The sequence below is a fragment of the Columba livia genome, chromosome 3, assembly GCF_036013475.1.
Source record: "Columba livia isolate bColLiv1 breed racing homer chromosome 3, bColLiv1.pat.W.v2, whole genome shotgun sequence".
In the NCBI taxonomy this organism is placed as follows: domain Eukaryota; kingdom Metazoa; phylum Chordata; class Aves; order Columbiformes; family Columbidae; genus Columba; species Columba livia.
Window position 1 is genome coordinate 74,576,032 of NC_088604.1, and position 26,667 is coordinate 74,602,698.

General features: G+C 36.5%; 1 protein-coding gene across 31 annotated transcripts in view; it reads left to right on the forward strand.

Moving 5' to 3' along the window:
- Positions 1-26,667, forward strand: part of AFDN (afadin, adherens junction formation factor) — a 127,555-nt gene that overhangs the window by 40,332 nt on the left and 60,556 nt on the right. For 23 of the 31 annotated variants that reach the window (XR_002421456.2, XM_065057651.1, XM_065057652.1 and 20 more), the window contains 10 exons: positions 442-602; positions 1,578-1,735; positions 7,583-7,694; positions 8,110-8,277; positions 9,814-9,858; positions 16,382-16,476; positions 17,206-17,468; positions 18,998-19,067; positions 20,776-20,891; positions 26,595-26,656. Coding sequence is in view for 30 of the 31 variants with exons in the window: in XM_065057651.1 (XP_064913723.1) it covers positions 442-602; positions 1,578-1,735; positions 7,583-7,694; positions 8,110-8,277; positions 9,814-9,858; positions 16,382-16,476; positions 17,206-17,468; positions 18,998-19,067; positions 20,776-20,891; positions 26,595-26,656 (1,250 nt within the window). In the remaining variant the exon portion in view is untranslated. The remainder of the gene's footprint in view (positions 1-441; positions 603-1,577; positions 1,736-7,582; positions 7,695-8,109; positions 8,278-9,813; positions 9,859-16,381; positions 16,477-17,205; positions 17,469-18,997; positions 19,068-20,775; positions 20,892-26,594; positions 26,657-26,667) is intronic. The other 8 variants (XM_065057654.1, XM_065057666.1, XM_065057656.1 and 5 more) reach the window with 1 other exon arrangement.

Sequence of the window (26,667 nt, forward strand, 5' to 3'; positions counted from 1 at the left end):
TTGTTGAGACAGAGCAAGACATACATTAATCCCTCTACAGAAAACTGGAGCACAAGAGTCAGGCATGAATAACTGTATGTAGAGCTAGAAAGCTGAGAAAGGTCTACATTAAATTAAACTTTGTCTCTACACAAGATTCTGTAGGTTTCATATGTAATACAACAGAAAAAAAAAAAAAATCATTAATGGTGGACTTACAACATACCCAGAAAGAAAATGAATGATGAAAATGTGTTAATTGATAAGAGATTGTCAGAGATGGAAGAAATTAGTTGTCTGGTTGACAGTTAATCCCAGGAAAAGTGAAATTCTTTTAGAACCCATCTTACAGTAACTTAATCAGTTCTAGTTGCCTTTTATCCTTTATGAAGTTGTGAGGATATATGTATTTTAAGCCATTAATGACAGGGTTTTTTTTCTTTATTTAAACTAATTTGGCAGTGAGAATTCTCGCCTTGCAGCTGAGGTTTACAAAGATATGCCTGAGACCAGCTTCACTCGCACAATATCCAATCCTGAGGTGGTTATGAAACGGCGGCGACAGCAAAAACTAGAGAAGAGAATGCAGGAATTTCGCAGTTCTGATGGCAGACCAGATTCAGGTACTGAGATTTCTTCTGGTTAAGTTGTAAACAGTAAAATTTTTAAGTCCAGCAACCCCCATAAATTTAACATCTGCTTTCTTCCACATTTTTGTACTTCATGACTAATTTATTTATGATGTAAGTGAATGAAGGCTTTGTAGAGATAAGATTCCATTGGAGTGTGTTTTGTGATTAGTGCCAGTCAAAGCTTTTAGTGATGGGAAAATCAATGGGAGAGAATATGCTTATTGATCTTGCTAACAGTGCCGAACCGGGACAAAGGTAGGACAGAATTAGATTTACTAAATGGATAAAGTGAAAAAGTCTGCTGATACAAATGTCTTTCATTTTACTAAGAATAAGTGGAGTGACTTGAATATAAAAATACAATCAGTAACACGAATACAAGATGGCAAGGAATTATTTTTCAGGTCTGCACAAAGGGTTCTGGTAGATCTTGTGAATATCAGTGGTCAAGTATTTCATATTCTTGGAGATAAAGATCACAGTGGTTGTATAAACATCAATGTTAAATGAACAAATGAAGCAATGTTAGTACTGACAAAATCTCAAACGGTGTACTCTGTCCACGGAAGAGCAGTGAAGGAGGAGTTAGAGGCCTGTGAGGGAAATCTTAAATGGGCTTTTTAAAGAGAGGGGAGATTCCTGAAGGTCAGCGCAAACTTGCTGTCAAGATGGGAAAGCTCAGTTCTTCGTCCAGTCATTGTCACTGTTTCCTTTTAACTTCAGGTACTATTAAGAATGATGAAGCACTTTGGAAAAGAGAAATTAGGAAAGCATCACAGGAGGTTTTTACCAATGACAAAGACAAATTTATTTTGGGAATATTATGTAATTTTTCTTCTATTAGCAGGTTGGCTAAATGATTTCTGAAGGGGTTTGTTCCAATATGCTGTTAGAAATAGAATAAATGGCTACATGTCTGTGTTTTTTATTTTCTGGTACCATTATTAATTAAATTTTGTTTCCAAGGTGGGACGCTGAGAATTTATGCAGACAGTTTAAAACCAAATATACCATACAAGACAATCCTGCTGTCCACTACGGATACTGCAGACTTTGCAGTTATTGAAGCACTGGAAAAATATGGTCTGGAGAAGGAAAATCCCAAGGATTATTGTATTGCTCGTGTAAGTTAACAAGTAACAATCTTCTCATGCTTCATATTTGGTTTTTGCTCCTTGTGGTAGCTATAAAACTAGATGGAAAGACTCTGATAGTTCTGTAACTTTTTTAATCTGACACTCTCAGGAATTCTGAAGTCATTTGTCAGGATTTTTGTTTTTAAAACCTAAATCTTCCAATCTTACTAAATTATTACTTGATACATAGATAAACATGAAAAATGGAAGTAACATATTTCTGGATTGGGCACTGTGGTTTTATACCACTAAACATGCTTGTGGTTCGCAGATGAATAAACAAATAGTTAATCCAGTGGATACCTAAATTTGTGCTCTTTGTGCACGTAACAGTTCCCCTGAATTAAGAGGCAAAAGTGAGGAGTTCAAACTTCATTATAAAAGGTATATTTTATGTACTGTTGCTTTATGCCTTTCAGTGGTAGTTTACCCTCTTTACACATCAGAAAAGATTAAACATTTAAGTGAAACTTACACTTATTTTCAGAATGTTATTATTTTAGGAATTATAAATATATTGTATGGAATTGCTGCTTATTAGAGGTATGGCTTTATCAAGAAGTCCCATGGGCAGTAGTCATTAAAGGTTACAAACTTCTGTCCATATCATCTTCTGAAAGAGAACAGTGAGATTTGGAATCATTAGATCCTTGTTTGAGTCCAGTCTTTGATTACATTTCTGGCTATTATTTGTCTAATAAATTTGGATTTATTGCTCTTAACAATAATGAAAGAAAGGGAAAAATGTTTATTTCATCACATTGTGTTCTCTTTCCCTGCCCCTTCTCCAGTGATTAAAGTGTCACTGGACAACAGTAAGGAAGCTTTGATTATTTACTATTCTCCACACATTCTAGCTGCTCTAAATGATGCGAATATATCTTTGGTCTTGAAGTTGCCTTCTGATTTGTTTTTTATAGTATCTGTGAGTAACTTTAGTATCTTCTTTTGCTGTGCTTACAGCTTCCAATGGTATAATTAGCTGGGAATTGACATGTTGCTCTAATGTTGTTCTAATTAGCAATAAGGAAATTGTATGGTGGTAGTGCTTTCATAGTTTCGTAACAGTGAACTGATCTAAGTTTTATTGTTTCAACAGTTTTGTCATAGTTCTAGACATATGCTTAATGAAGTTCTGAACATGTTATCCTTGGTTTTATTAACCTGTTATTGGGGTCCCAACTGTGGAAGTTAATTTTACTTAACTTCAGTAAAATTTTACATAGGTTTTTATTATAGAGGGGAATAGTTTTGCAAGTCATAGGAGGTTTTTTAATGACGTACTGTATTAAAAATTGGTTATCAGTTTTGGCTGCAAAGTATTTTCTATGTGTAGTTTAAATTATGACAATTATCTTCATATTGTGGGTTCTATAAATGAAATTAATGGTTCTCAGTCATCGATCTTATTAAATAGGCTGCTGACTTGACACACTTATTTTTCTGCTGGTTTGAGAGAATTGTGGGCTACAGCAGAGACATAATGACTGAATTTGGAAGATGATAGCTTTGCATCAGTCTGTTTAGCGTGGAGTTAGAGGGTATTATGATATATTATGAAGTGCTTACATTTTAGTGCATTTATTGAGCTGATTGCACACTCACCAGGGAAACTATTGCAAGTCACTGTTGTGGTGGTAGTTTTCTCTCTCACCTCCCCTTGTTCTCTGATGTTGTGTGGGGATGTTTAATGTAGAAAATAATCTGAGTGTTGCTTTGATCTTGGGAAGGATTTGCTGTGAAACAAATTGATTCAAATTAGTTTTCTGGAAAGCACTTCTGGTAAATATTTTGTCTTTTCTGAGCAACGCATCATCTTGATACAGTAAGGTTCTATACTGGCAAAAGTTTTATGCTTATGTTTACATTTGAGATACGTGAGTGGTCTTCATTGACTAATAGGAGATCTTTTTTGTACCTTTAAGTGTAGAAGACCTTACTGTTTTGCTTGCCATAGTTACCTGAAATCTACTTGACTTTTCTCAGTGCCTCTGCTGTTACAGTGTTTGGGTTTTAAATATGATAAGCCTTCTGTTTTTAATAGAGTTGAGTATTTTTACCTTAACTTTAAAATATGCTTTTAGTCAAGTATTTTCTGAATTTGCTTTCCTTGCTTGAAACATACAATATCCTTTAGCTTTAGTTTGATGTGTCTTTCATCACTGTTTTCTCTTTTGCAAACTCACAAATACCGTAGTGCTGTGTTAAACAGGTGGCATGGCTACTTGTCCTCTTTTACATTGGAGTCTCGTCGCTGTTCTTTACCCTGATGGGGCTCTTTCCCCTGCTCTTTGGTCACTTTACAGTGTTCTGTGGAAGACCAGTGTATCTTGCACATGTTCCTATTCTTTACTTTTTGTTAGGTTTAAAACAGTGGTATGTGTGACTTCAGTTTCCAATTGGTCGTGATTCTTAAATATTTTCTCTTTGAGTGGCAGGTGAAGTGTCTTCAAAGAAGACTTAAGCAGTTGACATTTACTTAATGATTCAGATGGATTTTAAGTTACATGACAAAACCTTTATAAGACTGCATAAGTATCTGCAATAAATTTTACTCACTTCTCAAGTTTCATTTGAAAGATAAGCATTGTAAGAATTTTTCTTAATGCGTACCATTGAAAACTTTTATTGTAAATGGCAGTTTCCAGTTAGTTGCTTGCTTTCATACCCTAATTTGTGGTGTATCAGGCTATACCTTTGTGCTTTTCTATGTAATCAAATAAATATAAGTTTGTTCTAACACATGTTTCTTTCTGTTTCAGTTTGCTTGGTTTGAGTTTCTCTGAATAATATGGGGTTCACTGCACATCTCTCAAGATGTCAAATTAATTAGACAGTCTTCCAGGCTACCTGTGCATATTCACTTAGGGCATAATACTTGAGGCATGCAGCAAACCAGTTAACTCTTAAAAGCAGAATCTTGATTAGACTTTTGGTTTAGCATGCTCTCATTTTTTACTCAAGGATACGACGTAAATAACTTTTTGTAATGTTGAGTAAAAACATGAAGTTTATGGTGATCCTTTTTTTTAAGAAATAGATATTAGAGACATGGGGCATTAAATATTTTTAGCAAGTTCCATTGCGGTTTATTTTGTTTTTTTCAGGGACATATGCAGAGCTTGTGGTCCCAACTTGTAAGGAAAATTGAGTATAAGTTAATTTGAATGAGCAGATATATAAAAACGTGCATCAGATAGGAGTGTTATTTAAAAATAATTAAAAAGACAAAAGGGCTTATTGAAAACCTATTATAGCATGGGTTTTTCTTGTGTGAAACTTTTGCTGAGGATAGATCTGATAACTTGATCTCGTAGCTATTGTATTTGAGTATTGCCTTCTCTTACTCATCCCAGCAAATGGCTTGAAAGTTAAGTGATAAGTTGTTATGGGCTTCATTTAAATTTCTTAGCTGTATTTTCTGCATATTTCACTGCATTTTAAATGAATAAATGATAATTTGTATATGCTCCTGAATGCAATTATGAGGAAGCAGAGGATATTCTTCCCAATTATCTGTTACGAATCTGTTTCAGTTCGTAGCTTGTCAGCTGACAACCTGCTTCCAAGACTTGTGATCCTAAGCTGGTTTTACCCATCTCCATTTCCTATGCTGCTGCAGAAATCAGAGGAATGTCTGTGCCTGATCTCAGCAGTCTGTATGGATTCAAATTCATGAAAGGATTTTTAACTACATCATCTTTATTTTAAAATGAAAGCAAATCTCTATCCACAAGCCAAAACTCAGTCATAATATAAACTTGTTCCCATGTTTTTCCATTGTTTTAAAATGAATGACTTTCAGCTTTATGGGTGTCACTTAAGCAGCATTCAGTTAAAACATAGAGATGTTTTCTAAAATGGCTTGATCACAATTAGAAGCCTCCTGAAAAGCATAAGCTCAGATGTGGTGTGTTGTGTCTTTTTACAGGTTAGGTCACAAACTCTTTAAAGCAAGGTTTGTCTGAGTTTATTGGCTTGTGCTCTCTGAGGGGCAGGAGGACAAAGGAGATTAGTGCTTTTGGGACCCCTCTTCTCTCGTCTAGTTTGCCTTTGCTGCTGTTGAGCCCAATGCCAAATACAGATGCTTGTCCAGGCTCCAAGGCAGAATGAATATCAGGATCAAGTAGCAGCTCCGATGTGTTTCTCTCACCTGTCCTCTAACCTCAGAGCATCTGGGATTTTTTTGGTTTGCTGCCCAGTGCTGGTCAGCCTCTGGAATGCCTGTTGCAATGTGTAGTTCTTTTGTTGTAACTAGTTGCCTTCTGCCTCAAGGGCTTTACTTTGGAATATAAAAATTATTGCTTGTTGAATAAGGCTTGAAACACTGTTAGTTTAATTAGCTAATCAAAGTCATCCCATAGGTATAATTGATTTTAAAGTCTAAGATCTGAAATAGAAGAGAGTGGTTTGGTAAGATAAGATTTCAGTGTAGATGTGGTTCTGTTTCCCTTCGGCTTATACATTTTAATGTTTTCCTCCTTTTAACATAGCTTGTCTATTTGAAAATCTAATTAAAGATAATTTAATTAGCCCTATGTTTAGCCAGGTTTTGCATAGAAAAAGTTTTAGGGAAGAGCCAATGACTCAGTTACATACTTTTGATCTGAAATGTACTTGTTTCCTCCTTGGAAGAAGATGAAAGGGTGTTTGGGGTGGATCTGTGAGAACGTAGTTAACACTGAAATGGGTGAGGAGAGGGAGCGATAAATGAGAGTGGAAAAGCCTTTGGAGGGTGATACTGTAGTGGGGTGCAGTAGCCAGTAGTGGCATCTTTTCAGAAGGTGTTACCTGGGTCATAGGTCAGAGATGGGAATAATTCTGAGTAGTTTGTTTAAAATAGAGCTGTCTGTGAATTCAAATAACATTGCTAGGATCATAAATGAGGGAGTAAAATGTTTGGGGTTTTGTTTTTGTTTTTTATTTTATTCAACTTTGAAAGATCCATCTTTAACTTAGAAGGTACTCCCGCACTGTAATACTGCCTGTCGTTGGTTTTTGTGCAATCACTGCGGGGAGCAGTAATGCAAATGCACATGAAATCACAGGCTGTCTCTCCTTTAGAGTCAGAACTCCTGAATCAAGGTTTCCCCATTCCTCTACCTTGTAAGGCTATAGCTGTAAAAGGTATGAACACTCTGTGGTTGTGTTCCCAAAGTATACTTAGTTTTGATTCTTCCTTAAAGCTGGACGGCATGAAGCAGTTGTGTGAAATGCTCCAGTTGTGCCCTTAGTTTCTGTTTAGGCAGGTAAAGGTTGGGTAAGACAAGGATGCAGGAAGTATCATAACATTCTTCTTGGCAGCTTGTCTTGCCATTTCTAAAGGTACTTCCCTGTGTGAGGTTGTAAAGGAAACTTCAGTTTTTTAATTATCACCCCCACAGATAAATCTTTGGAGCTTGTGTTTTTGTGTGGTGTGTTTTTTCTTTTGTTTTTGCTTTTTTGTTGGTTGGTTGGTTGGTTTGGTTGTGTTTTTTTTTGTGGTTTTGTTTGTTTTGTTTGTTGTTGTTTTTTGTTTTATTTTGTTTTTTTCCTTTGGCTGTGGAGAAATTGGAATAATTGTATTTACTGGAAGATGCTCTTGACTACCTGAAGTGTCACTTGCTTTCCATTGCTTTTTAAATGTATCTGGTGTTCCAGGAGGTGTGATTTCACTGCAACAAGAGGCAAGACAGAGAGTTAGAAAAAGTCTTGTAAAGCAAAGTGAATTTTAAGTTACTGAATTATTTTGATAGATCTCGTTATAAACAAACAAAAATGAGAAGATATGCTCCTGAATCCTCTGTTCAAATTGTCTACTAACCGCTCTGAAAACTGATAATGATTCTGTTCTAGGTCGTGCTGCCTCCTGGTGCTCAGCACTCTGATGATAAAGGTGCTAAAGAAACTATTCTTGATGATGATGAGTGTCCACTGCAGATATTCAGGGAGTGGCCTGGTGATAAAGGTATGTCAGAAAAGCTTTAAGAGATTTTTTTGCCTTGGACGCAGTCAGCCGTAGTGTGAACCCCATGTAAAGTAAGAAAGGGAACATATACTTTGAAGTGTTTTGTTTTCAGGCACTTTTAATGCTAGGTGCTTTTAGAATTATTTACTATTTCAGTCAGCACTGTTTATAGTAATACATCTTTAGAGAGTAGAAGTGTTTTACGTTTTATCCTACAGTTTCTAAAGTATCCACTGTGGAGAAGTATCCTATTAATCTTTTAAATAGTTTTAACTTAAAAATGACTACATGAAGTGGTGTCAGGAACTTAGTAAGCTGAAAGTAATCCTATGGAACACTTACAGTTTAATAGATTTTAGATGTATGCTTGCTCACTGATACCGAGACTCAAAGAAGGTATAATATTGTGTTTCAGGAATGCTAGTCTTTCAGTTGAAAAGGAGGCCTCCTGATTATGTCCCAAAGAAATCCAAGAAAATAGCTGACGGAAAGCTATTAAAGGGGAAGGAAAGAATTGACGGGTCTGGCTATGGCTCTTGCCTTCCTCCTGAGAAACTACCATATCTGGTAGAATTAAGCCCAGGTAAGAATCTCTGATTGCCTTATAATCTAAATTACATTATTACATAGTTACTTAGATTTTCCGAAAATAAGACTCTAATTGAAAGCACCAGACAGTCTGTTAGCAGTGTCACATCAGTTGTTCTTCTCATGTTAGATTTTTAAGTGGAGCTATCTAGAGGTAAAGCTACATCTTGCTATAGTATTTAAATTTTACTAGCAAAACATTTGGAGTAAGAAAAGGGGAGAAATGGTTGACTAAGGCTCTGCCTCTATTAGCATGGTTTGAAGTACGAAGTTTTTAGTGTTTCAAAAAAACAAACAAAAAAATCATTCTGTCTTCAACTTCCTTTGGATTTGGGGGTTTAAAACTTGATAAGTACTTTAACATGTTGTCTTGTGATTTTAGGGGGAACCAGAAAAACACCACTTAAATCTGCTTTGTTTTACATCCAGAAGTATGCTGTAGCATGCCTAGTAAGATATATTTGATAGTGCTGTACATGAAAAGTACATTGTTAGAAGGACAAGAATATGAATTTTAAAATCAAACTTATTTGCTAAACAATTTTCAGCATATATAGAACCTTCAAATTATTACCAAGGCTGGCTTGTATTTTTGGCATTCCAATTCTCTGGGCTGCACTGTAATTTGCAATTAGTATTATTTAAGAACAGCCAGTGGATCCAGTGTTTATACCACAATGACAGATAAAACACATACAACTTCTACTCTTAATTTCTGTTGTCTTCATGTTTAAAGATTTGGAAGTGAACGTTCATTTTTGGTGATTTAGTTATTTGCAGCTCTTTTTCCCATTTATGTGTTACTTGGGTACAGCCAGCTATCCAAGCAGTGATTTACAATTTGAAGTCTGGTTGTTTACCTTTGGGAAGCAAGGTTGGAAATTGGTGCTGAAAACTTTAACCTTTTGTTTGCAGTTCTGGTCAAATTTATAGTCAAGCAGTGTGTGGTTTGTTGTTGTGTGCAAAGTATATTAAGTGTATTTTATATTGGGCTCTATACGCTGGGGTTTGATTTTCATATTCACATTTTTGGTTTGTGTTATTTATTTATTTATTTATTTTTACTAGTACTTTCTTCTTTTTTTGTGCTCTAAACTCTTCATGGAGCATAGTTGCTCTACTATGAAAACGTTGTGCTTGGGCAGTGGAGCAAGACGTCCATTAACCGAGAGAGTAAAAACAATGTGAAATGCCACAGGTGTCAACATTGTGTACTAAGCCTTTGCGCGTGTCCTGTGGGACTGAGCTATTGTTCATGTTTTTCTTCTAACAGCTTGTTATTGCTTTTCTAAACAATAAGGATTGTTTCATTCAGTAGCTTTGTGGTACTGATGTTTTTATATTCTATGCAGTTTCTGAAGTTGAAAGGGTTTAATGCACTTCATCCTTATAAAATGAATAAGTGTTGTCTGGCTACAGTTTCACCCTTTCCTGTCTTTTCTTTTCCTGCCCTCTTCCGCATGTTCTGCATGGTCTCTGTCCTGCTGGTGCTGCCTTCACCTGGGTCCTCTGCATGTGTTTCTAACCCCAGGGAGAAGGAATCACTTTGCCTACTACAACTATCACGCTTATGAAGGTAACACTATATTTAATACTGTTCTCTCATTAGTCACTAAAAACATCACAGGCTGTAAATCTTTTGTTTCTCTTTGACAAATGAAAGGCTATCTTGTTTATCTTTTTTGCCAAGGGACTGCTTCTGTGAAGTAGTTATCAGTCTTGTCAGCTGCCATTTAATTATTCTGTCTGTGAACAAACATAAAATAGATCACAAATGTGCTGCCATCCTTTTAGCTAAGGTTAACAAGCGGTGTTGTGGTAGAAAGAATAGCGTTGTTTTCTCTGTCTGCTTGCAGAATTCATAGTTAAAAAGTTAATTGGGTAAATGACTTGGTACTTAACTGTGCTTTTCAGTGTTTGACCACATTGATGCAGTATATGAAATCCGTGATCATTTTTATGTGAAACAGTGTTTGAACCACTGGTAATGTGACCGCACTTTCTGCTGTGTGGTGTTCTGTAGCATCCTTTGGTATTTCTACTCTCTGGTTTTGGTGTTGTCACCAGTGTATGTCAAAGAGATTTAGCCACATTAGACAGTGGAGTCTGTTCGTTTTCATCTGTACCGTTTAAAATGGATAACCTACCGTACAAATCATTATCGATCTTTGATTCACCTTCAAGTGCAGGTATGTCCTGGTTTTGCCAAGAATACAAGCCACTTTCTTCTTTGTGGTGAAATGTCTACCGTAATTCCTTTTCTTAATTTTTTATCATCTGTTTTCTCATTTTATTTTCTACACTTCTATAAAAGTACTATATGTCTGTTGGTGTTGCTCACCTTTTCATGCATGTGAAGTAGAATACTGACGTTTAAGGAACTTTTTTCAAACTTAATGCCTCCAGTGCTCAACTCTCTGATAAGTTCAGACTTCCATTTCATGAGCATCATTATTCCAGAGAGCAGAAGAGTTCCATAGCGTGTGCTGATCTAATAAGCATAGACAAGCTCTATAGGAACACTTGACAGCTGAGTAGAAAGCTTGAAATCTGGTTGCATCTCACTGTAAAAAACACTTTAAATTTCTTAAGTCTTTATCTCAGAGTGTGAAAAAAAGGTCTTAGTACTCTAGAGTCCGGCCTGTCTCCTTGGAACACAGCATTTGAGGCTATTGGAGTACGTCCTGTTTTTCCATTTCTTCACAGCTGCTGACGTTGCTGGTTGTATGACTGTTTTATAGACTGAAGAACAGATTCTGCACAATATGGTAGAGGATGCACTTCAGTAGCTTGTGGCTGTAAATGTGTCAATCAGCAATTGTCTCTGTCTTCCAAGCCATGTAAATGAACCAATAAACTGAGATGAATCTGATAGTAACAGAAATAGGCTGGCTAGACCGAAGTCAGATACGGCAGCACTTCGAATAGCTGATACGGTTTAGGTTATCTGTGAATACGGCTGCCCACGAGTTCAGGGATATTATTAACTGTTGTTCAATCATACTATTTAAAGGCTGAGAAAATGACAAAAAAAACATGGTTTAGGATGTGAGCCTTTGAGATTTATCCTGCAAGCCTGAAATAAAAATTTTCTCCCTGCTTCATCACAAAAGAAAAGCAACCCTGAGCTGTAGAATTGGCAGATGGGAAATGCAGAGAACATGCAAGCATAACAACTTGTAAAGAATTACAGGAGGCTGGAGAAGCTTGAAAGCTTTGGCCAGGGTGGTTTCTCTGACCAGCCCTCTTTCTGAGAACAGAACTGTAGTATGGTATGTGGTAACACTTCTAGACATTAGTTTAAAGGAGCTTTGTTGTCTGTCACATTCCTCACTGAGTCTTCCTTTACCAGAAATGTTCACTGTTGGCACTTTCTGCTGGAAGTACACACCTTGTCTCAAATTTGAATTTGACATGATGTTTCAAATCTGGCCAACCAATCTTTTAAACTTCTTACTGTCTAAACTCTTAGCACTCAGGAACTTGTGCAGGACATCTGCTGCCTTTCAAATGTCGATTTAACTAATTTTTAAGTCAAAGGACGCAGTCCCTTTTGTTTAACTGTGGGCTTATTTGTTTTCTGTTATCTGATTGTCATAATTTGGTTTATTCTGGTTTTAAGTAAAAACTGTTTTCAACATTGTCTCAAGCACTGGATTAGTGAAATCAATTTTAAATTATCACCTCCAAAGTGGTGTAGGGTTCACCTTTTAGTGGTGAAGTAATGCATTTAAAATATGTATCCATGAAGGGAGGCGTTTATTTTCTTTTTCTGTTGATGAAAAATGTGCATTTGTATTATGAATCACTGGGTTGATGTGCTTACAGTGACTGTTCACTTCTGTTCACTAGACAGTTGTTGTTTTCTTGGTTTTTTTTTTATAACACTGCTATTCAAAGTGTGAATGTTGACTCATGACTGCATAAACCCAGTCACAAAATCTGTGTTGCAGCCTTAGCAAGGAAGGTTAAAGAAAGCCACGTTCTACACTGTTTTATAGTGTTTTTTAGTGTACGTTTATATGTTGTAGTGTTTGTGAAAAACCCTTTTATTTCCAAAGCACTGTTTCCTACCTGGTCAGTGGTGTTAAGGTCTGCTTTCTGATTGAGGGTTAGCTCTTGAAATACAGGTTTTCAATGTGTGATAGGCAGTATACACAGATGTATGTGAATCTTTATATGTGTAGTTCTGTCACGGGGGAAAATAACTTATGGAACTTATTTCAAATGCAAACCATACCAAGTTTATTTGAACTTATATGATGTTACTGGGAAGAGTTTTGTCAGGTAGATAATTAAGTTTACTCTAGGCGGTAGTGGCTAACTTGGTCTCTTGAATCATAGCTCTTGCTTCTTCAGTTTGTGTCTTCGGGATGTGTCTGGAAGACACGTTCCAATTCATTTTTTCTAAAGTTAAAAAAACAGCCGAAGAGCTAGATATTTTCTGCAACTATCTAGCTTTGTTAGTGTTGTTTAGTCACGGGTGTCATAAATAGAATACACACCATCTTTCTTCTATGCATGTGTTTACTTGCGTACTTATATAAAATGAACAAGTTTGTGTAGAATTCATACATTTTCCTTATACCTCTTGCTGCTGCTTCTGTATTGTTTATTAATGCCCATCTCCCTGAGAACTTTGATCTTTTAAATTTCTGAATTAAAAGAAAATAATTATTATGTCAGATACAAACCCGAGATATGACTCCTCTTTTTTTATTCCCACCACAAATTCTGGACATTAACTTGTGTGACTTAGGTTATATTTACCGCCTCTCTGAACTACAGAATCACAGAATGTTAGGGGTTGGAAGGGACCTCGAAAGATCATCTAGTCCAATCCCCCGGCGGGAGCAGGAACACCTAAATGAGGTTACACAGGAATGTGTCCAGGCGGGTTTTGAATGTCTCCAGAGAAGGAGGCTCCACAGTCTCCCTGGGCAGCCTGTTCCAGTGCTCTGACACCCTCAATGTGAAAATGTTTCTTCTCAAGTTTAAATGGAACCTCCTGTGTTCCAGTTTATACTCATTACCCCTTGTCTTATCATTGTCACCAAGAAGAGCCTGGCTCCATCCTCATGACACTCACCCTTTATAAATATATAAACATTAATGAGATCAACTATCAGAAGTCTTTAGAGTTTGGTCCTTAGAGGATAAGAACAGCCTTCGTGGACTGTCAGGGTTTGGGGACCAGGGACTTTGCTGTAGGTGTGTCACAATCCGTACACTGCTGGAGTAAGTTAGGAGGAAGCATTCCAAACCGCATTCGGGCGGGCTTCCAGCTTCTGAAAAACAGGAAATAACAGGACTTTACATTGTAGTCTAATGCAACCTTCCTTCCCTCCTGCATCCCTCCCATCAAACAAAAGGGTTTTTCATCCTTTTTAGAATTGGCAGTAATTCTCTTCAAGATTAAGATACCTTTTACTGTAGAAATTAGCTTTTGTTGATAGGTGATTACATGTGTGCTCCAAATAATTTTCAGTGACTCCTTGAATTTTTCTCGTTTTCCTGGGAAGACAAAAAAGTGTTTGTATCTAGTTATGGGGTTTTAAAGTTTCTTCTTCTTACATTTGACACATCAGAGAAACAAAAACGGTCTTAATTTGCCTCAGCAGAAACATTGTGATACTAAAATATTTCTTATGTGAAAGCACGTTTTACACAATATGTGTCTATATTGAGGATATATGGTGGTGTAAGATAGATGTTTTTTAGCAGGAACTTGGTGTTGATTGATTATTCACAGGTGCTGAACTCAGGACTGAGATCTGGAAGTTATATTAAATAAACTGTTAAACATAGTATTTTAGCACGTGTTTTACACAATATTGCAGAAGTATGGAGGAATATTTTGAAGTGGGTTTTTTTGGGTTGTGTTTTTTGTTTGGTTGGTTTGGTTTTTGTTCTTTTTAAGATGTCAAAAATGTATGGAGCCGGGGCAGGTGTTGTTTGATATAGGGCTGAAATCACTAGACTGTAAAGCCTGTTCTCTAATCTGTATATAAAGGGCTTAGGAGAAAGTGCCATAAGAAATTAGGAACAAAAGCCCTGGATAACTAGCCATGACTTTTATGTCACTGACTTATGAAATTCCAGTATTTTTCCATGTTGAATAAGGGCCCTTGCCTCCAATCTGAGTCTTGTATCTTTTGGGTGCTAGTTTTACCAAACTGATGTGTGAGGAGGAGAAAACTTTTGCCCTTCGGATTAATAAATAAATAAATGAAGGAGCTGCTCTAGGTTTTGACGTGTAAGTTGTCAAGAGATATAATAACAATTTAGAGAATTGGGAGTAAGGAGCCAAATATATTCGGTAGCGTATTACATGTCTGCATTTCGTGACATTGAAGATGCAGACATATAATTTCTAATTAGCATTGTTACGTACGAAAAGCTGCATGCAATTTCAATTGAAGATACTGTATTAGCATAACTTTTTTAGTATACAGTGATATTAGATGTATATCTCTATAGATTCAAATATTGGGATTTAATAGGAGGCTTATCCCTGTACTTGAAAAATGTTTAAAGAACTGAGTGCTCTTATGTTTAATACTTTTTTTTTTGTGATATATGACATGCTACTATTATGATGGTGATTCTAAATATGTTTAATAACTGGAAATTATTATAGTATCAGCACTGAACTTTGTTATTTATAGTACTGGTCTATGGACTATCTTTCTGCCTGATGTCTTTATGTCCCAGTAACATCACAACATCCCCAGAAGAAACTTACTGCTAGGAGCACCTCTCATAGTTTTCCCCATGTCAAAACCATGTAAAACTCTGTTGGTATCATTCTTCATTGATAACCCAGCTTCTTCCCGCCTCCATGCCTTTGTGTTTTCTGTTCTTTAGTACCATTGCCTTCCTTTCTTTGTATCTTCTGCTTTTAGTCAGTGTGTTTTCTCTGTCCTGTTGACTTTTAATGCCTTTAAATACTGTTCATTGAAGGACTGACAGAGGACTTCATAGACTAAATGAAGTTTTATGGTTGAATGGCTTGCATTCTGATTTTAATGAACAGATTGTGGTAGTAATTCTGGGAGTTCAGTTATGGAGGTTCTGTTTGTATTGATTTTTCATGTAAAATTTGAAGTTGACTGGTATCCTGCTGAAGACAGTCTCACTGTATGAACCATGGCTTTCATAATATTCTCTAATGCTTTTTGGGGATGACTCAATCATTGTTTATGTCCAGAGATAAGACATTGTTTGTCCTGCAGCCTCCCTTTTTTGATGTGTTCTCTTTGGAGGAGAAATTGCAGAAAAGTCAGAAGTGACAGCATTAGTTTAATATCTGACAGTATGGGAAGCTGAAGTATTTTCTGGGAAAAGGAGAGGATTGATGCCAAAATGCATCTGTGTTAGCCTGTGAAGGCAACAGCTAAATCCTGTGTTGCATCTAGTGTATCTTGCAAAATTTTATTCTATTTGGACAATAAGTTCTTCTGGTGGGAGGAGGAAGACAAACTTTATCTTTGGCCTCCTTTTGTGTGAGATGAAAATATAGGTCAATGGGACTATAAAGATAAGGCCAGTAGTGCTGCAGTCATATATATCAAGACTAAAGCTGTCATAGGTAAACATTTTGTAAGAATATCTTTTAATATCACCCTGTTTCAGTATGTGATGAATAGTAAACAGTTTGACGTGTTGGCCACTTGGCAGTCGATGTTGCTGATAATCTGTATTTTTAGTAAGATCAATAAATACTGTTGTTATAGAGATCTGTAGATATCTTGTTTTCTAAATCTTTTAAACCCATATTGGTATACGTGAAATCTTATAGATTAAAAAAAATTGTATTGCTTAAACTATGAATGAAATGGAAAAAGTTTTTCAAAGTATGTTCCGAATAGTCCTCCTTGACTACTTTGTTCTGTGCACTTGTAGAAAACAGCCGCTCTGAGTGGACTCTGTCTGCTTTCCATGTCCGGTATGATGAGCAACAGTTCTTGAAAGAATGTCACTCAGCTATTTTTTGGTGAACATTGCTATTCTGAACTAAATTGCTGTAGTGTAGAAATACTATGTGAGTATTTGAACAGCTATAACTTGAAAATTAATATTTGTCACTTGCTCTGCAGATGGTTCTGACTCCAGAGATAAGCCAAAGCTCTATCGTCTGCAATTAAGTGTCACTGAAGTTGGAACCGAAAAATTTGATGACAATTCCATTCAGGTATGGAAAATAAGTGGGGTCAGATGAGAGAACTGGTCCAGTCTTTGGTCAGTTAATGTGGAATTGTGGAAGCTAGTGAAATATTCTGTGACTACACTTCAAAGCTAGAAGGGTAAAATATTGCTGCAATTTCATGTTGATGGTCATAACTCCGATTTATGTTGTTTCCCCTCTCTTGCTCTAAGAGGGAAGTAAAGGTTTCGTTATTTAAAATGGAGTATTCTTTTTCGTCGCTGAATCTAATGGTACGGATCAGTGTTATCATAACTGCTTAATGGTTTTCGAGTACTAGTCTTAACCCCTTTGAGTGAGGTAGGATTTCTTAGATATATAAAACAAGCATAGTCATATGAAGTTCATGTCAGGGAGTCTTCTAAAGCACCCTGTGTCCGTGTCAGTGCAGTTAGTTGGCTTATATTGTGAGATTTCACATCAAAACAGCAAGTGGAGGAAAACGGTTCTGAACAACATATGATGAAAAAATTGAAAGACTTTTCATCAAGGGGTTTCTGCTGCACATTTTATTTAAACATGTGCTTTATTATTTCTATTGCAAGTAAAATTGTAGTGAAACTCAACTGATTTTAGTCCCACATGTCTCTTAAATTCATAAGCAAGCGAAATTGAGTTACTAGTCTGTAAATAGGGCAACTGGCAGCTCAGTCTTCTTGTTTTAATTTCTGCTGCAGTATAATTTAGTTTATTCCATGTAATCAATTCTATTTCCAGTTATTTGGTCCAGGAATTCAGCCTCATCATTGTGACCTCAATAATATGGATGGAGTTGTTACTGTAACCCCGAGAAGCATTGATGCCGAAACGTACGTGGAAGGTCAGCGTATTTCAGAAACCACTATGCTGCAAAGTGGAATGAAGGTTCAGTTTGGATCATCTCATGTATTTAAGTTTGTGGATCCCACTCAGGACCATATTATTCCTAAAAGACCTGTTGATGCAAGTCTTACGGTCAAAGGTCCAAGACACAAAACTGGGTGAGTACAAGAATTTATTTTCTTCCAGTTGAGGTGAAGGGATGAGCCTTGGAAAAAAATAAAGAAGGAGCGCATTATAAATGACCTACGACTAGAGTATGACTTTAAATGAGTTCTGAGTAGCTGCTTTTAGGTGTTAAATATATAATAACTAACTTGGTATTCGAGCTCCACCTTGTGATTTTTTTAGGATTAGCAAGTGTCTTTTTCATTGTGAAGTATTCAGAAAAGTTTTTGTGAGGCTCACTTCTGTGTTAAAACCAGTAGAATGCCTCATTTCAATGTATTTTGAAATTCATCCAACCTCCAGGAAAAGTAAAGAATTAGCTGAATGTTTTCAGAGAGCTTGTTTTTTTGTTTTTCTCAGATAGTAAGTTTTAAAACTCTATTGCAAGGATTTGGAAATTAGGTAGGGTACTCACAAAATGAGACTGTCAAGAAAAGGAACTAAATATCTTAATGCAGCAACCATTTTTTACAGTGTGATTACTTATGATCTAATTTCTGTGGTGGAAGGACTAACAGTCCAGAAGTCCACACTGTTGTTTCTCTGTATGTTCATGTTTTTGATAGGTCCGTAATAAAAATACTGATCATGGATTTAGTGACTCATAGGGACTCAGGTATTCTGTTCAGATGCTGTAGGAATATGCAGGAGAATCAATCTGAAAAACATTATGTAACATGGAATAAAATACATCTGGGTCCAAATGGGAGTACTATTTTATTATATTGTGGATTAGAAAACAAACAAATTGGCTTGGAGATGAATTAAAGATACCTTGGAAAAGAGGCTCTTCTGTCTAATCTGCTGCGAAAATAGCTCTATACTTTAACCATTACTTTTCTCCACTTAATTTTAATGTGGAAGCATCCTACAAAAATGTGTGCTTGTTTCAGGACATGTCTACAGGAAGACCTCCAGACATTCAGCTGTCACATAACATATTTCTGCTTAAATTCTGAGTATATTCTGCATCTAGCGTATCAATAAAAAATGCTCTCACAGGTTTACATAGTCAACTGCAAAGCACTGTACTACTGCAGAGCTTTACCTGGGCAGCAAAATCTCTGGCAAAGGACTGTTGTAGCTTGAATAATTCAATATTTTAAAAATCTTTAGAATAAGCAGATAATAAAAAGCATTACTATGATTTATGAATTATTTAAATTATCAAGATTATTGTACATTTAGTACTGAAGAGCTGAGCAGAAAAATTGTAGCAAGTCTGCTACAGTGAACACAATATCTTGAACATACTTTTAAGTGGTTGTGCATTTATATTTTTTCACATGACTGAGAAAAAAAAAAGTAAGAATCTGTTTTTCCAAAGGGAATTAACTGTACAAATATTTGTAGTGTTTTTATGTAAGGAATTGATACAGTGTTTTAAAAAGTGAATATTAACTGGACTCATGCTACACCTCTTGAATTTTAATTTACTAATTTTAGCTACTCGGTTCCTTGTTTGTTAAATGTTCAACAATAGAATTTCTAAAAAGTACTTGAAATGTTCTCTTACTTTTAGAGCTGTTCAGGAAACCACATTTGATCTGGAGGGAGATGTTCACAGTGGAACAGCATTACCAGCAAGCAAGGTATTATATTATCAATAAATTAGCAATAAGGAATAAAAGAACATGTGTAGGTTAGGTCAAAATGGTAACATCAATAGTATTTGGTAAAGTGCAGGCAGTTCCTTATCTCCACAGCCATTTCCCATTGTGGGTGGCCTTAGGTATCATCTGCATTATTTTCCTCCCCTTCCCCAAAAAACCTGTTCTATTTTAAGTTTGTATTAGCATTTGGTATGCATTCTGTGCCAAGAATAGCAGCTTCTTTTAGGAAGGGAAGCTCCTCAAGCCTGGAATAGTTTCTCCCCAAACTGACCTATTGAAGGCAGATCACATGCAGGTAGAGATTCGTAATAGAAATGGCACATCATTTTCTGGTATTTGTAGTATACAACTGTTGTCATCTATGATAGGGTAAATAAATGTTTTATATAAAATGTGAAAGGGTGTTCAGTTTTAATTGAACTAGGCTTTTAAATTTTAATGAATGTGACTTTTTCACTTCAATAGAGCTCTTGTACACACACTGACTAAACAAACTGTCTCTGCGGTCATAGTTGTAAACATTTTATGAGGTGATAATCTTCTCTTGCTTTCTTTCTGCACCGTCTTTCTGTTAATAAATTATGTGCCAGTGTTGCATTTTCCAAGAGCAAACAAATAGCGTAAAATGGCATAATGCTTAACGCCTTCCTTGGTGCTTTGATCTCATGCCTCGGATGAAATGAGAGAATGAATTACTTCAACAGTATGAAATGGAGTAGTCCTCCCAGCAATGCATTTCCTTTTATGTTTTATTACTACTGTTACCAAATTGAAATACTTGTAAAGAAACTTAGTGATATTGGTGTGGCAGTGTAGGTATTGGTTATACTGTGATAGCTTTTGATTAAATTTGTTAGTCTTCAAACTTTTTTCTTGTTGTCACAGACTTTTAGTTAGTTTTTTTCCTTTCTTTGTAGCTTTGTTTGTGACCATCCTTTCTTTCATCTTGGATGCATGCATTGCCTCTGATAGGAATTTAGTGACAATTTGCAAGAGAAAAAAAAAAACAACTTTGTAAACTAATACAATGCCTCAAAATTGCTCAGTTCTGCTTAAAGCAGCACGTTTTGCCCTTCCTGTTAGGGTTTGATGAAATTGGAAATCGTAAATTAAAAGTTTCCTATTAAGGAGCTTGTGACACTGAAACAAAACAAAGTTGTACACAAAACATTGAATAGTTTGAATTCCCACTTCTTGTCTTGGAAAATTATGTTCTACCTAGCAGATCAGACTTCGCTTCAGAATAAGTTACAGTGTGGATCAGTAATGTAAGCACTTGGAGCTATTGCAGAAGCAAGATACGGGAACATAGCCAGTTTTAAATCTGTTAATATGTTTAACTTTGTCTTTTGACTAAAGTTTTCATTAACAATTCATTCCTAATTTTTATTGATAACTATGCCACTTTTAAGTAAAGAGGATTGAATTTTTTGTTGTATGTTCTTGCAATGCATTAACAAGTAGCTGCTCCTAGCGGGCCACTGTCAGCTTTTGAATTGCAAGTGTGCTCCTTGATGGTTCATTGTGGTGCAAACACCTGCTGAGCTGCCGGATTCTGCGCTGTACTCTTCTGCTTTCCTCTCCTTCCAAGCCTCGAATTGACGCTTCATTTCAATAGTGCCAAGCACAAATACCGGCTAAATCCAATATTTGCATGCTAAGCACCTGTCCTGCTGTTTTGAATTAGAGCACCAGCAGGCTTGATGGTGATAGGACATCAACAGCATCCAGCACAGCTGAACGAGGAATGGTGAAGCCGATGATTAGAATAGAACAGCAAGATTACCGCAGACAGGAAAGCAGGTAGGAAATGTGTAATCCATTACTTCTCATACTCGATAAGAAATGGATATGTTTTTCTGATAGGTCGAGCAGTGTGTTAACATATTTTAAACTACCTGATTTTCTGTATGGAAAATGAGATTTCCTTTGAGGTATCACTCCAAATAAAAAATCAGGAGCAACAGCCAGAAAAAAAAAGCTTCAGAATATTAAAAAAAAAAAAAAAATCCTTTGCTTCAATATTCTGTTGTTTGTAGTTCTCTTTTTGTAAAGCAAATCTCATAGTTATGTCACACCATTGTTGATTTGTGGTTAGGCGTGTTGTATGAGATGCCTTTAATAAAAAAAGTACAATTATTTGAAATTTTCATTTGTCGGTGGCAAGATTATGTGATTTACTCTGGAGAAGGAAATAACCTGGTTGTTTCTTTTTCTATAGCAGTGTTGTTGGCAAGTCTTGTGACCAAGAATTTTGGCTACCTCCAAATGCTTGTCTTATAAATTATGTAATTTATAAATACATGTAAGATCTCTTTCTTGATTTTTTTTTTTTTTTTTTGCTTTTATGATATAGTGGCTGTTACTCAGTAGATAAATGCTATCCCATTTTGCTCATAGACCCTTTTTTCATATATAGAATGACACTTTTCATGCCCTGCATAATCAGTTTGGTTCCAAAGCCATAGTGGAAAATGCTGACTTCAAATCTTGTGCTGTTTTCTTGCTAGTCAGTCTCCATGTATTCATAATACCTTGTTCAAATCAGTTTGTGTCCATCCAAAAGGATTTACCTTCTTGTTTTCTAACTCCTTTTGATATTAGCATTGCATCAAAAATTGTCCATATTTTCCATCATAAATAGAGAAGACCTGATGGGATGCATCCAAAGATGCTGGGAGTTGGTTGACATCATTGCAAAGCCACTCTTTCATCTTTGAAGGGTCATAAAGGTCAGAGGTACTGAATAGCTGGAAAAGGGCAAATAGCACACCTGTCTACAGAAAAGACAAAGTAGAAGATCCAGAAAATACAGACCAGTTGGCATTAATTCAGGCCCTGGGAGCATTGTAGAACAAGTCTCGTAGAAGCTATTTCACAGCACATGGAAGGACAGGAAAATTGTTAAGAAAAGATACCATGGTTTTACTAAGAATAAATCGTGCTTGACCAACCTGACTCGCTTCCATGATGAATCAACTTGCATAGTTAATGAGGGGAGAGCTCTAGGCATCGTATCATTTATGTTATTCTAGCAAGGCATTGTCACAATCTCCCAGAACATCCTTGTTGATAAGATGTGATCTGGATTGGTGGTCCACAAGATGGGTGGAAAACTAGCCAGGCTGAAACGGTTATGGTTAATGGCTTAAAGATGAACTTGGCACTGGTCATGAGTTGAGTTTCTCATGGTCAGTTATTTGGTCTGATACTACTCTGTAACTGTATGAAGAATCTGAGTGACAGGATTGTCACTCACCAAGTTTGTGGGTGTTATTAAACTTGGAGGACAGCAAATAAGCCAGAAGGAAGAGCCACTGTTCAGAGAGACCTGTGCAACAAGAATTGCATGAAGTTTAACAAAAATAAATGTGCAGTGTTGGACATGAGACCGAATGCCAAGGACACTGTAGGCTGAAGTCTGACAGTTTATATTGTAGCTCTGCTGAAAAGAACTTAGGGTTCTGGTATACAGCAAGCTAAACTTGAGTCAGCAGTATGTCCATGCAGCAGTGAAGGCAAACTGTGTCCTGGGTCACATCAGCAAGAACACAGCCAGCAGATCAAGGGATGTGATTATTCCACTTTACTTGGCTCTTGTTAGACCACACCTGGAATACTGTGTCTAGTTTTGATGCCCTCAGTTAAAGAGAGAGTTTTAAAAACTGTCAAAGGGCCTGTGGAGGGACAACTCTACCAAGGTAATTAGAGGACTAAAGAACTCATTGTATGAAGGGATTGGGTTTTTTCAGTCTAGAGAGAAGGTGGATCTAATCACAATCTTCCAATACCTGAAAGAGTAGTTATAGAGAAGATGGAGGTGCTGTCATCACAAGGATCCTGGTTGACAGGTAAAGAGACAATGAGCAGAAGTTGCTTTAGGGGAAAATTGTCTGATTGTAGGGAGTGAGGTGGGGGAATCTTCACTGTGAGACCAAGTGAATATTGACATATGTTGCCCAGAGAAATGTTAGTGTCTCCTTCACTGGAAATTTTCAAGATTCTACTTGATAAAGCTCTGCTTTCAACAGAAGATTGGAGCACGTGTTCTCTAGAGGTCCCTTTCAACTAAGACCTCTGTGTGATTGGTTTTTTTTTTGTGTTAGTCCAGTGTCTTAGTCTGTTCTGGTAAAAATGTTTTAGGAAGCATTTCTTTACCAAGAAGGTGGTCAAACACTGCAATAGGCTTCCGAGAGAAGTGGTCAATGCCCCAGGCCTCTCAGTGTTTGAGGCATTTGGACAATGCCCTTACTAAGATGCTTTAACTTTCGGTCAGCCCTGAAGTAGTCAGTCAGTTGGACTAGATGATCATTGTAGGTCCCTTGCAACTGAAATGTTCTATTCCAAAACAACTAAATATGAAAAGAATTACTGGATACTCAGGGTTGGAATTACATGGTCATGAGAAAAGTAGACTCAGGGTGGATCTTATCAGTGTATGTAAATACCTGATTGGAGGAACTTCTTTACTGTGAGAGTGATTGAACACAGGAACAGATTGGCCAGAGGGGATGTGGAGTCTCTGCCCCTGAAAATACTCAAAACCTGACTAGACAAGATTTTGAGCAACTTGGTCTTGTTGACCCTGTTTTGAGCAGGGGAGCTGGACCAGATGATCTCCAGAGACCCTTCAGACCTGTAATTCTGTGAAAATATTTTTTTTCAAATCTTAAGAAAACTAAAGGATCGTATTCCTATCTACATAAATCAGCTTTTAAATATAGATGAGCTGTTATGATAAATAGATGAAAGGGAAAGTAAATGTGTTACAGGGTTAACAAGTGCAGTGATTTGCATTGTAGGGCTTCTAGTGTGAAACTTCCATTACCTTTGGGTGCATTTGTTATTCATTTGGCGGAAAACAAAGTTCAGAGATGTGAGTTGTAGGAGAAAAAAAAAAAAGGCACAAAATTGTGCCAAACTGAATTCCTGATGTTGCGTTTTGTAGCAGGGACATCTTTTAAATCCTTTCAGTGAAATTACAGTAAAATACAACTCTGTTCTACTCTCTGTTCTCTTGTTAGAGTGCCTGGGCATTTGGAGTATCTTTTCCGGAACTGTTTTATTAAGGTTGCTGAAGATTTAACTCCTCCTTGTTGAATTGCTACTGTTTTAGTTGTGATATTCTTTTCTCATAAAAGAACAAAACTTTTTGTGAACTTTCTGTAGCCTGTCAGAAGTTCTTGAGGCCTGTGGTGTTAATAATTCATTTTGTGTGTATGAAGATGATTAAATTTCTGTATTTCTGCCTTTCAGTAAGATCACTTGTCATAAAGAGGATTATCTTGTGCTATAGTTGCATACTTCAAAAATATAGAGCCATCTGTGAGCTACATCTTGGCTTTATTTAGTTTTTTTTTTAAGCTTGTAAAATTTCTTCTGAAGAGAATACATATTCTAGTCTTACTGTTACTATACATAGGGTTTTTTTCAACTTGGTACCTGCATGCAGAAAATGTTTTAAGAGAGGCATCCAGAATACGCTTAGATTTGTGATAGCTACAACCACAGAGATCTTCTTATCATCAGCATCGACATTGATATTTTATTTCTATACGTATTTTATATGTGTATAGAATGTGTTGTGTAATGGAATCATTTATCCAAATACAGTGTTTTTATCACATCCTCTTTCTCAGATATATTCACTCTGTTGAGATTAACAAATTAGGAAAGCCAGGCTGTCAGATTAGGAAATGCCATGCAGTGAGTTGCTCAAGTAAATGGAATTCTTCCTCTTTGTGGATGTATTTTGTGAATCTTTAGTTAGACTTCCTCTGGGATACTCTGCTCTGATTTTATGAACTGTAAGGGCAGTAATCATGGAGTGAAGTAACTGCTATGTTAGTTACAAAAAAAATCTTAATTGAACAGTTCCAGGTTCTTGTTACTGTACAAGCAGTCCTCCTCTGTACTGAGTGTCCTTGTCTATTCTTTTCATGTGTGTTCATCACTGCTGTTCAAAGGTAAACAATAAGGCAAGTAGGACTCCATTCCACTCACTCCCTGAATGGGTTTAAGATGAAAACTAGAACTTGGCTGCTGTATATTTTCATCTCTAGTCTCTAGAAAAAAAATAATTGAAATCAGAGAGCATAATTCCAGTTTACTTGTTCAGATATGATTGTTCTGACTGAAATGTGATTCTGTGAAATAAAAGATTATGACTATTTAGGTAAGGATTATGGTCATACATCCTCATTAGATAACTCACTTTAATTAGCAGGAACAAGCATATAATAGAAAAGAAGATAATTTTCTTGCCCTGGATACTCTTCAGGAGTTCTTAAAAGCATATTTGATTGGAAATGAGAAAAGTGGCATGTAAATGGTGTTAATGGAATGCAGACATTTACCTGATTCCTAATTTTGACATGCCTTACAATATTTACAGGTAGCTGTTCCTTAACTTTCAGCTCATCAGAACTTCCTCTTGCTGAGCTCTTTTTAACAATAAAGCATTATCTAGATGGCATAACTGAGTTCTGTTGGTTTAAGTTTTTGCCAGTTAAAAAAAAAAAATAATCGAAAGTAACCGTAGTTTTTTTGATTGAATGTGTTAAAATTTAATTTTAGATCTTTTGACATCGGCCTTTGGATTTTTACTATAGGAGGTAGCTGAATAAAGGCCTTCAGTGTCCTATTTCTGCTTTGTGGCATAACTAAAATTTCTCAGAGGAATGAGGGTTATCTAATCATACTGCATTCCTTTTGTTGTCAAAGTTCCCCGGCAAAGTAGAAAGCTACCTATAGTGTTATGTGTGGTTAAAAACAGCTATTGCATGCAGATGATGTTAAGCTTTCACCTATTTCCTAAAAATAGGTGTCTGACTACAGAGAAAAGGCACGCGTAACGCTTTTGCTTAGGAGAGGAATGAAATATGTGCTTAAGCTTTTGTAGACACCAGAAAAATAAATTTTCTGTTCATTTTTGTCCTCTGTGAATTCTCTGATAGGTACTGATAAGAAAGAGCACTGCAGGCAGTGTGAGGACGTAGTTGTGGGGCTGTTCCTTAGCACAGCAACAGCCAGGTGAGGGTAGGGGCTTTTACCTCCTTATTTGTCCTTTCTTCTGGTAAGGAAGAAAAGTTGACCAAGTTCTCATCAGTTTTGAGGGCATTAAAGATAGCAAAGTACATTTGTTGTAACCGAGCTGGTGTTTCAGGTAAAGCTTCATTCACTTTCTTTCCTGTGTTCATTAATAATTTGTTACTGGAATCCTGTCAGTGGCAGGTGGCAAACTGATCCTATTGCGCTGCTATGCAGCACAGAGGATAATGTTTATTAATATCCCAGACTCCAGAGTTCAAGTCTTGCTTTCGATCTGTTGTGTTACGGACAAATATAGCTTGAATAATTCTAGAGGAAAAGTAAAAAAGGATCATTTTGGGGCAGGATGCTGTGTCAGCATTTGGAACCAGTGTATTTGGAGAAGTCTGTCTTTTACAGTAGAATTAATATTACTCATGTGGGTTGTTTGTTTCAATTTTTGTCTTCTTTCTTTAGATCTCAGGATACCCATGGACCAGAACTGATACTACCTGCCAGTATTGAATTCAGGGAAAGCTGTGAGTAAATT